The 15,579-nt window shown below is 40.8% G+C and overlaps 2 protein-coding genes across 3 annotated transcripts; one reads left to right on the top strand and one right to left on the bottom strand.

Moving 5' to 3' along the window:
* The first annotated feature begins 2,272 nt into the window (after positions 1 to 2,272).
* Positions 2,273 to 5,626, top strand: LOC116199706. Of its 2 annotated transcripts, none has more exons than XM_031530167.1 (5): positions 2,273 to 3,366; positions 3,879 to 3,961; positions 4,216 to 4,327; positions 5,080 to 5,132; positions 5,314 to 5,626. In XM_031530167.1, the coding sequence occupies exons 1-5, from the start codon at positions 2,400 to 2,402 to the stop codon at positions 5,455 to 5,457; spliced, it is 1,359 nt and encodes a 452-aa protein (XP_031386027.1). In that variant the 5' UTR covers positions 2,273 to 2,399; the 3' UTR covers positions 5,458 to 5,626. The 2 variants fall into 2 exon arrangements, with proteins under 2 accessions (XP_031386027.1, XP_031386028.1); XM_031530168.1 differs by having other exon boundaries at positions 2,276 to 3,360.
* Positions 5,627 to 5,920: 294 nt separating this feature from the next.
* LOC116199705 (F-box/LRR-repeat protein 3) lies at positions 5,921 to 8,122 on the bottom strand. Its single transcript, XM_031530166.1, has one exon. The coding sequence runs from the start codon at positions 7,910 to 7,912 to the stop codon at positions 6,164 to 6,166; it is 1,749 nt and encodes a 582-aa protein (XP_031386026.1). The 5' UTR covers positions 7,913 to 8,122; the 3' UTR covers positions 5,921 to 6,163.
* Positions 8,123 to 15,579: the final 7,457 nt, after the last annotated feature.

Here is a 15,579-nt window from a genome sequence, read left to right as displayed (position 1 = left end):
CCAGGTGGAATTGCATTCAGACCACTGCTTGTGAGATCTAGCATGATGCCCCATCCAAGAGCTCCTATTACAAAGGAAACCATTCAAGGTGCCAGTGCTAGAACTGCCCAAAGGTTTGCGGCCTTTATGAACGCAGGAGCACCAAGGCCTCCTTAATGATGACAATTGTCTTTTCTTGCTCATTTTGGTTGATGCTGATCTTGCTTTAGAACATACTCAGATGCATTTTGGATTATTAAGATGTGAATATTGGAATGTAATTAGGTCGGGACATAGATGGTTTTTTGTTGTGTTTTTAGTTGGATTGTACATGCTGAATTGTACATGCTGGGTTATGCTGAAGGCAGTATGCATGCTGAATTGTACATGTTGGGTTTTTTGCTGAATTGTTATATGTTAAAGTTTATGTATTTTTGTAACTGCGGTGACTTAGAACCTCTAACTGTAATGAATTTTATATTAAATTAATATTACTTGTCGCTAATTGGTTCGGTTGCTTTATTCATTTTGAAATTTTATCATTATGTTCTCACACTATAATAACAGTGCACAGCAGATTTTGAGCCTATATTACAGCAAATATGTTATAGAGTGCTCAATCTGTTTCATTAAGGGTAGATGACTATATTGATGTAAGGGATAAAGACTCTGTTGATGAAAATTGGAAACCAAAACTGTATAAAAATGATGAAAAAAGGCTAAATTACAAATACAGACATAATGACCTTTTTGATACACATGAATCTAGACCTCTTACAGAATTTTAACGGCAAGGGATCGTGAGATTAATATGATGTTACCAAGGACCGAATTGATGCGTACAAGGACCATTTTGATGTGCCCAAGGACGAAAACAATGTGACTATGGACAAAAACGATGTGACCAAGGACGAATATGATGTGCCTAAGGACGAACTTCTAGATGTGACCAATGATGAATTCGATGTGATTAGGGACAAATTAGATGTAAAAAAATTTTTCAGGGACCCAGATGATGCAATTTGCGTAAGTCAGGGACGAAATTACCAGTTTACTCGTATAACACATGCGCTTCAAAGTTCAAACTAATTATTAATATCTAAAGAAATGAAGACAGGTCCTGTTCCCATCCCTCATTAAGCCACGTGTAAGGTGCCATTTTTTTTTACCCCTTTCCTTTTAAAAATAATTGTTCCTCCTTTAATTATCCCATTCCCATCCCTCCTTATTAGCAAAAAAAAAATCTCATCCATTTTATCTTTTTCTTAGTTTTTTTTTTCAATTTTTTAGAAAAAAATGACACCGTGCATCACAGTTTGAAGACAAGTATCACAGTACATAATATTTTGAAAAATTAACATGGTGCATCAAGAAAATTTTCAAATTTTCTTGATGCACCATGTTAATTTTTCGAAATATGATGCAATGTGATACTTGTCTTCAAACTGTAATATGTCATGGAATTTTTCCATTTTTTTAACTATCTATCTATTCATTTTTTAAATAAATTTTAAAAATCGTAAAACCAAAAAACTCCTTAAAATAAGCATGTCCCTATTCGGACCGAGGGGCGAGTGCGCCACTCTTTCAAACTTACACGTGTGTTTTATTTTCTTCACAAACAAAATAAAAATGAAACAAAGAGAACAAATAAAAATAAATATTAGTATATTGATAGCGCGTTTGTATTGAATGGGGATATAATATATATCTTTATTTATGTATAACTATAAGACTATCTTGAATTTAATAGCTTATTTTTATTATGAAAAGAATCGATTAGAACTTATATATTCGTATGCATAATTGACAAAGAAGTAGTCAAAAATTTAAATGATGGAATACATAACATGAACAAGCGAACCTGTCCTAAAAATTAAAATAAGAAAAAGAAAAGATGATGTGTTAAATTCAGTAAAATATGAAAAATATTAAGCACTTCTAATGAAATTTTTGACAGTTTCAAAAGATGCTTATTCGAAATTAATTTGTTGTATATTAGAACGATGATAACTAAACTCATTGTGTTACTTATCTTTATGCATAAATTACATTACAAATTTATGAATGTACATAATTATATATTTATGATTAAACAATATCTTGACCCGCGGGCCTTATAAGCTAGTTCATATTTATTTTGACTCCATATATTATGTACAACAATTTTTTAAAATATTAATATTTGTATTTATTAACCGCAACTTAATAGAGAAATCCAACTGAAAGGCCAGGCCCGGCCCAGCCCAACTCGTACGACCCAAAAGCCGTCGTCTCCACCTGAACAGAAAGCCCTCTCATTTCCCCCATCATCGTCGTCGGCGTCTTCTTCATAACGTCAGTCAGGCAACACCAAGCAGAGGACTGACCTTGGCTAGGGTTTATTCCTGCAAACAAAAACCCCCTTCCATTTCTTTCCCATGGCTCGGCAACTTAGACCCAAGTATCGGACGTTGTCCAACCCTTCTCTCGTCCACTTCTTCTCCACCTCCCGAGACCCCTCCACCACCCCCAATCCTCCTCCCGACGAATCCTCCTCCACCACCTCACAACCCTCTCAGTCTCAGTCCTCCACCTCTTCATACTTCAGCGACATCAAGGCTAAGCTCAGACAGCAGCAGCAGCAGCAGCATTCCCAACAGCTTAGAAGACCCAGCACCCAGTTCTCCGCCTCGGGCCAAGTGCCGCCCCCGAAGGTCTCCCTCGAAGAGATCCGCAAGAACCTCTCCGAGTACCGCCGCCGCTCCGCCCCTCCCAACCCCGCGGACTCCCCTTCATCGCAGCCCATCTCCGTCAATGAACTCCTCAAGCGGAATGTGTTCCCCAAGGGAGTCGAGCCCGGGAACGAGCCCGGCCCTCCGAAGCCTGCGGCTCATCTATCCTTTGACGCTATCCGGGAGAGCTTGAAACAGCTGAGGAACAACACCAGTTCGCGAACTGATAAGCGGGGTGGGGACCCGTTGTCGCTCTCGAGCCTTAAGGACTCTCTCAAGCTCAAGCCTGGTGGGCTGACACCTAGCCCAGGTTCGACTGCGATCGGAGGGACGGACAGATTGCCGCTCTCGGTGTTCGGGAAGGAGATGAAGGAGCGGAAGTCAAAAGAGAGTGGTGGTGGGACGGGCTTCGCGTTGAAGACTGAGTTCTTGAAGATGTATAACTATGAAGATTTGGGGGAAAGGTTGAGGCAGTTGAGGCCCGAAGGCTTGGATAAAGGGAAGGTCGGGTTCTCTCTGGAGGAGCTGAATGAGAGGTTGGGGAAGTTAAGGGAGATGGAGGAGCAAGAGACTGATGAGAGGATGGCCGGGTTCGGCTATAGGGAGCTGAGGGAAAGTTTGCAAAAGCTGAAGATGTCTGAAGAGGAGAAGACCAAGCAGACAGCAAGTGAGTGTGCGTTTGTCCAATTTGATGCTTTAAATTCTTGATTTTTGATGGTGTTTATGGGCTTCGAAGACATTCGAATTGCATAATGGTTAGTGAACCTCTGATTTGCTAGAGTATTTATGGGTTAAGATTTGCTTATTTTTGATATTCCACGAGCACTTGGAATGCTACTCTTTTATCAAATATGGAGCTTGATTTCAGGATTATCACCCAGTGTAGTTTTCCGCAAACCAGTGGGATGAGTTCAAGGCTTATTGAAATCAGAAATGTCCTAAATTTCAATCCATATACTGTGTTGTTTGGTTGAAATTTGTTTTACTGGAACAATCTTTGCTCGTCCCTAACTCCATTCACTGAGATATGGACGACCAATAATTAGTATAACTCTGGTCACTGACTCTGCACCTGTTTTGGGGTTTCCTCGGGCAAATGAAGGAGAAAAATATCCTGGTCGGTTTTGCCTGCGGTTAGCAAATTATATGTAACTCCTCAATTTATTGATCAGATCTAACTTGCAGTCCAGCGACTCAATATACTGGAACAGGCGTCACGAACTCCAGACTACATGTCACACCCTCCAAAGGAGCAATTACTTGAACAGGTAAGTCTACACTCCTTTGTGAGGGGCATTATGGCAGCTGATTCTTTAGAAGCACATGCTAGTTCCATCATTTAGCTCTTCATATTAGTCTTTGAGTAGTGATCCGTATCCATGTGGGTAGAGCAGATTCTGTGAAAATTCTCGATTGCAAATGTATACTATAAGCAAACATATGAAGCAGAAGAATAAATAAGTATGCCCTCTTGCTTGCTTGCTGTCTGATAATTGTTTCATTTTGGTTTTGTTATTTGCAGTACTTCCATCTGGATAACATGTCTTCTGAAGAGAAAATGAAACTCGAGCTTGCAAAAGTCAGAGAAGAGTTTAAAATGTCAGAATCAGACTGTGGATCAGCACGTGTCCAAGGTTTTGACCCGAACCTAGACATGTCTGGAACATATTGCATGTGTCTGTCTTGCACGTAACTAAGTGATTTACTCAGATTTACGGCATAATGGATAGAAGTCTCAATCATTCTATGTTCAGAACCTTTTTGTAAGATGTCAAAGTTTTCTATATTTCATTAGTAATTTACTCCCTAGAACTCCCATCCTAATTCACCCAGAGTTCCTGATTTCAGTATGTGCTGTTATTTTTTTTAAGACAAGAACACGAATGCTTGCATTTCTTAAAACCCTTTTTAGTATTGTAATTTATTCTTCCATAAAATCATGTTATGTCTTTTCTTCCTCTTCTTCATGACAAGTCTTGACCTGCTGTTCTTGCTATGTTTCTTTCACTGGTTATTGATGTGCATATTACTGAATCATGACTAGCTCAATCCTTGTTTCAACATTTAAACCAAAATGAATAGAAAGGATCCATGAAAAAGATAAGTATACTGAAGACATTAAAAAGCATGTGCCACCATATGCATACCGTAGACATGGCTTTAGTATACACATTAAGCAAGCAGGGAAAAACCATCACATTGTTTCAACCTGCTGACTCATGACTAGCTTAATCCTTGTTTCAACTTTTAAACCAAAATGAATAGAAGGTCATTATATTAACCTTCAAGTTACAGCCGAATATATTTTGTTTTTCCATGAGAGTTCTGCACTACTTAAGGTTTTTTATTTTCTAAAATATCTCACTCGTTCCACTTTATCTTGCAGTTGCACAGCTGACAACTAAGATCAAGCATCTATCTTCTGTCCTGCACAAGAAGGTGACTCTGAGACCTAATACTTTCCATGGCAATACGCTCATCTCTAATACCACATTTGCATTCGAAAAAGATTTTCTTTTTTAAAAGAATGGCCTAAACATATTATTCCATGTACTGTCCTTCATGTTCTGGTAAAATGTTGATAATTGCTGCTAAAAAGGCACCTATTGCAATGTGACAGGACAAGCATTCTCGGAAAGGTCTTGAAGAGATGGTGCAAAGGAGAAAGAAATTGTTGAAGTACCTAAGAAGAACAGACTGGGATTCGTACTGCTTGGTTCTTTCTAGATTAGGTCTCCGAGACAACCCAGATTTGAAGCGCTAGGCAGTAGCTTCTGATACAAATTCAACAGTGTTGGAACTTCATCTTGTGATTTCATACCAGAGGCTGTTACCATTTTTTGTCCGGACGAATCGAATAAATGCTCTTCTTTAATCTTCCGCGTTCCATTTCATCTCTGCTGTTCCTAATGGGAAGTTGCCTTATTTGGACAGCCGTCTTTCTGTCTGTGATTATCTTAACAGTTTTTCTCAGTTGATCCATTGAGTAATCTGTTATGCTCTGCATGAAATCGCAGATCCAATGTAATGGTTAACATGATGGAAAATTTTGTAATTTGCAGCTTTGCTACTGAGCAGTAGCAAAATCCGAGCTGTCCTATTAATTTTCCCGAGTTTAAGGTTAGCTGTTCGCTTGCCCAATAATCGAGGGATCTATTTCTGAGAATGCGAAACAAATCAATCGTTTGACATAACTCATAACATGTAAGGGGGATGACAATTGACAATAGCGGTAGCAAAGCAACATCAGATATCATTCTCGTATTGGATATACATAGACAAACAATTATTCTCTTATTTTTTGTTCATTAAATACTACAAATTACAGCTGCAGCAAAGAGAAATGTAACAATTGACATTTTATGAATCACGCCTGTATATAACAAATCATAAACCTAACAAAGATGCAATCCCTCGAAGAATCAACAGTGCTGAGATCCGCAGAATGCTAGAAGCAGATGCAATTCCCTTCAAGTGGATGTCTGCTCTCTTATTTGATTTTCTTCTGGCGTCGGCAACAATTCATTGCCCACAAAGCACCCATCGTATACAAGACATCCATGGCGCAGGAACAAGTTCCGCTGGTTCTCACTAAGCTTCAACCCATTAGGCGGAGTTATCTTCCTTAGCGATGGCCTTGAGAACACCAACCAGGGTACGATATGAACGCTTACACCTTTGCAATGTCTCAAGTTTATCTCCCTCAAAGCTTTACAATGGCCCGTGACCTCCTTCACCCCTTCATCCGTCAGATTGAAACAGCGCTGCAAGTCCAGGACCATTAAACGGGAGCATCTCCTCCCAATCGTTGCTAGTGCCTGGTTATGGAGCACCAGCCCATTTGCTCGCAGAACCTCCAACCTCGGGGAATCAGACCCAACCACAAGATTACATATACTATTGCAATCACTGATATCCAAATACATGATTTCAGGGCACTTCTCAAGTACAGTTGAAACGCCCGCTCCGGTAATTACAGGGCAGTGGCTCACGTCGAGGAATTGCAATTCTGGACAAGCACGCACAAGCTCTCTGATGCACCATTCATCGCACAAGTTATAGTTCCGGGCCAAGTGGAGAGACCTAACCTTGGAGTTTATAAACTGCGTATCTGAACCCATGAAATCCGCATTTCCTAGTCCTGTTCTCTCCATTCGGATCTCGCGTAGCAAAGTACAGCTCCTGACAAGGTTGTAGAAGGTCGAATTGCCAACCTTGGAACATAAGCTCAGGTTTATGAAGGTTAGGTTACCAAGGAATTTGCACAGCTCACTCATATGCTGATCACTAAGGAAATAAACCCGCTCAAGATCCAGAGACTCGACTGATCGGTTCTTGGACAAGAGCAGTGAAATCCCATCGAAGGTGAACCCACCCGAATAGGACAGACTGACAGTCCTCAAGGTAAGATTTGCTTCGGCCAGCAAAGAAAGCAAACCATCGCTCAAGTACGAATGTGAAACATCGAGACTACTCAAAGCTCTAGCTTTTGGAAATGTCTGATTCCACATGTCGTAAGTAAGACTAATCCCGATACTCACACTCAGACTGACCAAATCCGGCGAATTGCTCATCAAGAAATCGATGCCTCTCGGGGTTACGAAGGTACAGTCTTTAACGGCAACCTCCCTCAACAGAGCACAGTGAGTGGCCAAATGCACGAGAGACTGATCGGACACGAAATGATTACCGGAAATGTCGACCCTGCGGAGACCCTTGAGGCGCTGGGAGAGGAAGGAGACCCCTTCGTCGGAGGCCCGGCCGAGGTGCTGGGGGTAGCTGACGTCGAGCTCCTGGAGGAAGGGGAACAGCCTGGCGACGACGAACAGGTCGTGGTTCTGCAAAAAGTGCAGCCTCGACAGCACGAGGGCCTCGAGGCCCTTGATTCTCTCGCCAATCTGGGCCAGGCTGTCGACGGGGAGGCGGGGCTGGTTGGAGAGGTCGAGGCGGCGGAGGTTGGGGCAGGAGCGGGAGACCTGGAGGAGGACGGGATCGGGGGAGCCGGGGAAGGAGGAGAGGTCGAGGGAGCGAAGGTTGCGGAAGCGGGCCAGGAGGGAGGGGAGGAAGGGGACAGCAGAAGGGGTGGTGAGAGAGAGGGAGGAGAGGAGGCTGTCGGAGATGGAGAGGAACTGCTTGCAGGAGAGGGAGAGGGGATCGAGGTGGCGATGGTGGTCGAGGAAGGAGAAGATGAGCTCCCAGCATTCCCTCGGCAACTCCATCGGCGGCTGTCGTTCGATCAACCGATCGATCACTGCTCTCGGCAGAAGAGTGACCGAGTCCCTCTGTTGTGTGGATTTTTGAATTGCCAATGCTCCATGCCCCTCCTCTCAGAGAGAGAGAGAGAGAGAGAGAGAGAGAGAGAGACTTTATCTCGAACTCGTGGCCGACTGTGAGCGTAGCGAAAGTGACCCAAAAACTTTCAAATGCGAAAAGCAATGCCCGAGCCATGTTCGAAATGTGGCCATGCTTCCGTTCGACTCTCCCGTTTTATTGTGAGGCGTCAATGCATGACGTTTGATGAACAATATCCCGATCAACAAATTTTTTTTGCAAGTCCCGGGATAAAAACTCGAGGCCATTGTTGGTTCTAATAACTTTGATGGATAGACCGAATTGATTTTCTATTAGCTTGCAAAAGGCAATCAAAGATCGTTGAGCTTCGGATTTGTGACGTAACATGTAATACCAAACGGATCTGCTATAATAATCCACCAATGTAAGGAAATAATTTGTGCCAGAAATGGTAGAAGTCTTATAAGGACCCCAAAGATTGCAATGCACCAAAATAAAATGGAAATTCCGCTTTACTGTCACTATTAGAAAAACTTGCTCGATATTGTTTCGCCCAGTAACAAACGTCACAAGGCCCCTTTATTGAATCTCCTAACATTAACTTAGTGCCATTTATTCTAATTTCCCGTGAGGGATGCCCAAAACCCCGATGCCGAAGCTCTGACTCGCCAACCTCTGCCTGTATTGTCGTGATGGATGACCGCACATCTCCCACAAGCCAAGCCCTCCCATGGAGTTCACCCACTCCAAGCGTCCTCCTTGGGAAGCGGTCCTGAACGGACAGCGTAGTCAAAATTGCTACACAACTGTGCAGCCCAGATGAGATTGCATTTGAAATCCGGCACAAGAAGACATGTCTAATGGTAAGATCATCACCAAAAATGACTTTCCCGACGTGGCCGACTTTTCCACAGTAATCGCAAACTGGTCTTCCCTTGCCGGATTGATTCGACTTGCCAGAACTGCTGGGATTAGTTTGAAAACCGCCAGTTGATGACCACCAGATATGGCAACAGAGGCAAGATTGTCTAGAGTCGCCTCTTGACCTCGACAGGCTGCACGCTGTGCCTCCTCATTGGTGAGCATGGCAAAAATTTTGTTTACATTCGGCATTGGATCTAGACTCAAAATGGTCGAACAGATGGTAGCATATTCGGGATTGAGCCCCATGAGAAACTGGTGGGCTCTCTCCCTCTCTCGCCGTGCCGATAATGTAATCGCTGCCGCAAACGTACAGGTCGGAGTGTGAAGAAGATTCTCAAACTCATCCCACAGAGTCTTCAACTCGGAGTAGTATTTCCGAACGTAGCGGACCTTCCTACCTCAGCAAACAGATATTAGTTTTAATTTGATGGATTCTCGTCTCATCACTTTGAGAAAAACGTTCCTTTAGGTCGTCCAAAAGGAATTTGGTGTCTTCTGCATACGCAACGAAGTGATTGAATATCCACATCACTATCATGGAGTTGCAAGCTCGTCACTGCATAAGGTGCGGCTCTCCTTCATCCGATTTTTCACGGTGCCATCCAAGAATCCTTCCTTACTCTTGGCCGGAATAGCAGTGAGCATCGCCCATGACCAAGTCAAATAGTTTGTTCCATTAAGGAGACACGAGACGAGCGGAGTCCCGGGGCCATCAGAGGTGCCCAGGATGAGATGGGGAGGAAGTGAACCAGACGTACCTGATTGTTGATCCTTCATCATGGCTCAAGCTTAAAACGCATCAAGAGACGATGATGAGATAATGAAACGGCTTATGGATGGCCGCTCTGAAAGATTGACATTTATTATTCAAAATACATTTCAAAGAATAAAAAGAGAATGTAGCGTAGTGGAGCACTCATTGTCTGTTGATCTAAAAGTCGCATGTTCGATATCTTGTGGGACTATATGTACCAATTTATTAATTATTTATGATTTCTTTTTCACGGTATTAGGCTTTAGACCTCATTTGTAACTGGAAAAAAAAAACATTTTAGAGATAAAATTGGAAAGAAAAAGACAGTTTTCATTTTCAATTTTTGACCTTTTATTATTTTAGTCCTAAACCTATTCTTTGTCATTTTTTTCCCTCAATCTTTTGCTTTTTTGCCACTTTAGTCTTGCCATCCATTTTTCCATAAAAGCACATTTTCCATCCAAAAATAATTTTTTGAAAATTTTAAAATATAGATTAAAAAAAACACAAGGGGGGGGGGTTTAGGGTTAAGGCACTGACTCACTTGGGGAGCCCCACCATTTCTCTCTTCGAGATTTGTTTTGAAAAAAGAGAGATGGGCATTTTATGAGCTCCCTCCGGGGCTGGTGGTGGTGGTGGGATAGTGACTCTAATAAGACTGGCCTCCTCCCTTTTTTGCCATTAATTATTTTAGTTTTTTAATATTTTCAAAATTATAATTATAAAAAATTATTTTTTGGAAGAAAAATGTGTTTTTTTGATGGGAAAGTAGACATCATAGTTAAAGTGACAATGTGACAAAAAAAAGGAAAGGTTATGGATAAGAATGATAAAAAGAAGTTTTAGACTAAAATGAAAGAAAGCTTCAAAGGTTGAGGGCCAAAATTATTTTATCCCTAGAGTTATGAGTGACCCAAAATATGGTAAAATCCGAAGCCTCCTTAAAGCCCTGATTTACAGAGGCCAATAACAACACTCCATGTTAGCATCTCACAAATTATTAGAATTTCCTAAGACTTGTAGGATAACAACTTTTGTTTTGATCTTGGGAAGATGATGAGGGCATGTAATGCACACACATATTGAGATTTATTTTAGACTATATAGTGTATATATATATATATGTATATGATCTTTTTATTTTCATAACTAAATGACATTTGGAGTTAGATGAGTGGTGTGGCACGCTAAAACAATGCCATATGTCACTTTGTGATTTGTGAGAAACTCAAAGATCGCTTAAGTACGAACTACCTCTGTCTTACGTGGAAATGTCTGAGGTATTGCTTCAGCTTTATATTTGTATAGATAGATTGGCTTAATTATTTGGTTAAAACTTCTCGCTCTTTTCTAGGATTTTTCCCTTTGGCCCACATTACGATCATTTTGGTACTTTGATTGACTTGATGACCTAAGTCATTGATCATGTCGTTTGAGATCTTTTCCACTTCATTCGACGGTGAGGATGCACGCGTCTCTATAACCCCAAGTCATGATAGAAATTGCCTTTTGATTTTTTTTGGGCTAATTCCACTAGGGTTACAAAATGTTTTTAAAACACTCTGGTACAAAAAGGAAAAAAAAAAACAATTGGGTACATGAAATTTCAAAATGTTTCAATCAGATATATTCCTTCGATTTTCGATTGATGTCGTCACCCCCTACTCGCATGGAAGCGAGAAAAAATTGGTTGGCACCTTGAAAAAAATTTAAAAATAAAAAAAAACCCAAATAAAATAGTATATTTCAAAGGGAAGATAGAAAGACAAATAATCATTCCCTCAACAAGGTTTGTGTTCTCTTGTCAACAAAGTTGTTTTTTTTTATCAAATGTCTGAGAATCTTGGTTCTCCGTTTGGTCAAGCGTTTAAGGGTGATCTTGTACTGAAGGTTTGCAGCCACAATGGTCGCGATTCCCTGATAGAACAATCGACATCGAGATGAGTTCGTAAAGGGTCCCTTGTATGGTAAGTTATTTACCTTATAACTTTTTGTGTGATGTACTTTGTTAGATGTTGCTATCCAGTTAATAAGAAAGGTCATGCAAAGTATGTTTTCAAGACTTTGTAGTGAGAATAGGAAAAATATTGCATTTTTCGTTGATCAAAGACCTCATGTCATGGTTGAATGGCCACTAATAGCTTCAGGGGTTTATGGACATGAGAAAGTTTAGACCTTTATGAAAAAGTCTGGAACTTTTGCTTTCTATTGCAATGTTTGAGGGTTTAATGATGTTCTATGACTAAGTTGCTCTGTATTATACATTACAGATGAGGATTCTCCATATTTTACGATTGAGTATCATTACAGAGGGAATTTTGAAGGGAGAACATACATATTGTTTATGTTGGGGGTAAAATATGTCATACAAACTATGCATCTGTGGATTATATATCCCTGATAAAGATGGATGATGATGTTGAGAATTTTGGAATAGTGGGATTTGCAAATTATTAATGGACAACTGAAGGGGATAGACTTGATAATTTGGAGAAGCTTTAGGCTGGTAAAGATACTTCTAGGATGGGACAAGAAGCTATAAATGCAGGGAGATATGTCTATATCTACATAGTTAGTAGAATAAAAGAAGAGGTGGTGGAGAAGCTGATGAAAGAACTAGCTTTTAAGATTTCCCCTAGTGTTGTGATTGAGGAGTTAGAGGATGAAAACCCCCCATGCCAGTACATAGGCCAAGAAAAAGGAGAAGAAGAACACCCCTTTTACTTGGTGATGGAGGTGTGCCTAATGATTTTAAGGGTGGGAAAGAGAAAATGGGACAAGTAAGAGAACCAAGTGGGGCTGTTAACGCTAGTTAGGTAGGTGGTGTGTTTGATGATTTTGATTGGGAGTAAAGTAAACTTGGATGAGATTGATGCTATTCAAGTACACATAACATGGAGAAAACTACATATGTTGCACCATTTGCTGCTGGTAATGAACAACCACCTCAAGCTGATTTAGAGAATGTTGTTGCTATCGAGGAACAGACACATCAAGTTGATGAAAGGAATGGAGCTACTATGGATGAGTAGCCACCACTTGTATAAGGAGTACCGGTGGAAGATGGAACGACAGAAGACAATAGTGACTTTGCTGACAACGACATTGATTTAACTAATGATGTGGGGTTGATTAATGTCGATATTGCCATGGAAAGGGAGTTTTTCCTGATGCTACTGCTAGGGAAGATCAGCAAGAGCATGCCAGCGCTAGAGAAGATGCACAAGGTGATGCCACTATTGGAGAATATCTACAAGGTAATGCCATTGCTGGAGAAGATGCACAAGGTGGATAGGAGGCAGGTGACCTCGGTGATGAGTTTGATGCCTCGTAGAGCATAGACTCATATGGTGAAATGGCACCCGGGCTACCAAAGTTCAATGCTAACAGGGATATGGACAATCCTAATTTTCTAAATAAGATGTTGTTTGCTACAAAGCAAGCGCTTAAAACAGCAATGAGGCAGTATGGCGTTGCGAACAGGGTATATGTGACTATAGTGAGAAATAACAAAGAAAGAGTGAATACAAAATGTAGAAACTATAATGCTTGAAAACTATGTTTATCAATAAATAGAAAGTACCAAGCTATCCAAATCAAGAAGTTAAAGGATAGATACACCTGTGGGAAGGAGGTGCCAACCATATTTATTACTCACAATTGGTTAAGTGAAAAGTACAAGAACCATTTCAAGGTTGACCCTAAATGGTCAAATAAAGCATTTGCCCATTAGCTTCAGTAAGACTTCAAGACTAAATGCAATAGGATGAAGTTATGGAGGGCCAAAAACCATGCCTTGAGTATTTTCAGGAGTTCAAAGGATAAATAGTATGAAACTTATGGGGCTATGCTGAAGAGCTTAAAAAGATGAGTTCTGAGTTCTTCGGTTACATAAGGTGCGATAACTTGATTTTCCAAAACATGTACGTTTGTCTTGATGCATGCAAGAGGGGATTCTTTGCAGGTTACAAACCTTTAGTTGGTTTGGGTGGGTGTTGGCTGAAAGCCAGATATGGAGGATAACTCTTATTAGCAGCTAGGATAGAAGCAAATGACTGTATTTATCTTATAGCATATGGGATGTTGACATTGAATATAGAGAGACATGGTCATGGTTCTTGAGAAATTTGACCATTGACTTGAATATTCAAAGTTCTGCCCATTGGTCTTTATTGGGAGAAGGAAAAGGTGTTGAATACTTGTTACCTTATTATTATTTGCATTATTATACAATTAAATCTTAAATGTTTGTTGACAACCAACCTTTCTTCTTATGTTATTTAGGGATTAGTACTATCCTTAAGGAGTTATTACCCAATGCTGAGAAAAACTATTGCACTTGCCATCGATGAAATAACCGCTGCGATATTAAAGAAAGGCAAGGTACTAAAAGATCTAGTGTGGGCAGTTGCTATTGGTTTCTAGGTCAATAATCCTAGGTTTTAAAAAAAAATTTATACGCAATGGAAGAACCCTAGGATCATTGCTCAAACAACCATGAAGCAACTCATCATTTATCGGTTTCACGACATACCTCCTTTCACGGGTTGTGATCTCCGTGAGTTGTTTGATGTTTGCGGCTGGTTGCACGTGCTGAGCAAGGCTATCCTGAGCCTCTGGAGGTGTCCAGGAAGACCATTGGTTGTTGGCCCCTTCACGCCTTGCTTGGGGACGCGTTAGTAGTGGCATGCATTGAATTGATCATCGACTCGATCATCAATAGCCTCAGCCCGATCTTCTCCCCTATTCCTATCTCATCTCTTTGTGTATTTGGCAGTGTAGGCAACCAAGCGTAAGTGTCTGCTCTACTCTATCACACATCCCAAGAGTCTACTTTCATATATGTATATATATAGAAAAAAAGAGATAATGGGCCAAGCTGAAATTGGTCTTGTAAAAACCCATGTTCTGACAGTTCACTTGTCTTAACAAATCATACAAAGAGTTGGTACAAGTACCTAGAGGAGGGACCTACGACATATTTAACTCGGCTTCCAAAATGACCATAATGCCCCAGCTAAGAAATAGCACACTAAAGCCATTTTAATTCTGGTTATTACCATTACGTAAACAGAGCTGCACTCTGGTGTCAAATACCGTGTTGATGACAAAGGCATGTCGTGTCGAGCACAACTCTTGTCCTTGACCTGTAAGTGGCTCTACGTGTTGCCCCTCTAAGTGTAATTGAGGTCAGGTCTCAAATTAGCAATCGCCTCTTCAATATATTTTGTCCTTGAGCATCTCATCTAAAAGATGAACATCTCTGAGTGTCTTTCTTGCCTCCCATTGGCCAGTGGAAACTAGAAGTAGCTAACATCCGACATAACTCAAAGTCACGTTACTAAGACCTTAGTTTCCAATGATTAACTTGGACGACCCAAGGGGGCAATTTGTTTGAACAATTAACTCAGCATAGATTCTATTTTACACGTGCATGTTCCAACTAACTATTTTCATATGCCTAATACATGGGGTTATTGACCCGTACAAGATCTCACCCATGACGTATCAAAGCATAAATTCTTAGCTTCGTTGGTTCTTTCACACATGCTCAAGTTTAAGAGCACACGAAAACTATACATCAGTAGAAGTATCAGATTCCTTTTTGTGATGACATTTAGGAATCACTTTCACATGGTCCTAGTCAACGCTAGCCACCTATACTTGCTCAATGAGTCTAGATCCCATCCAATGACCAAGGTAAGTCATCCCTACATATATGAAGGAGACCTTCAAGTTATAACCTTTACACGGCGAACTGTTCAGCTTCATCACCCGATTATGAACGATTACTTTAGGTTCAAGTATCCATGACTTATACCTTTTGCACATTTAGGTATATCCACCACGTGCATAAATCACTCATTTGATCCAATAAACCTTATACACCCACATACAATAAAGTCTAGTATATCT

Source organism: Punica granatum, chromosome 3 (genome assembly GCF_007655135.1).
Source record: "Punica granatum isolate Tunisia-2019 chromosome 3, ASM765513v2, whole genome shotgun sequence".
Lineage (NCBI taxonomy): Eukaryota > Viridiplantae > Streptophyta > Magnoliopsida > Myrtales > Lythraceae > Punica > Punica granatum.
This window is presented reverse-complemented; position numbering and strand designations above follow the sequence as displayed.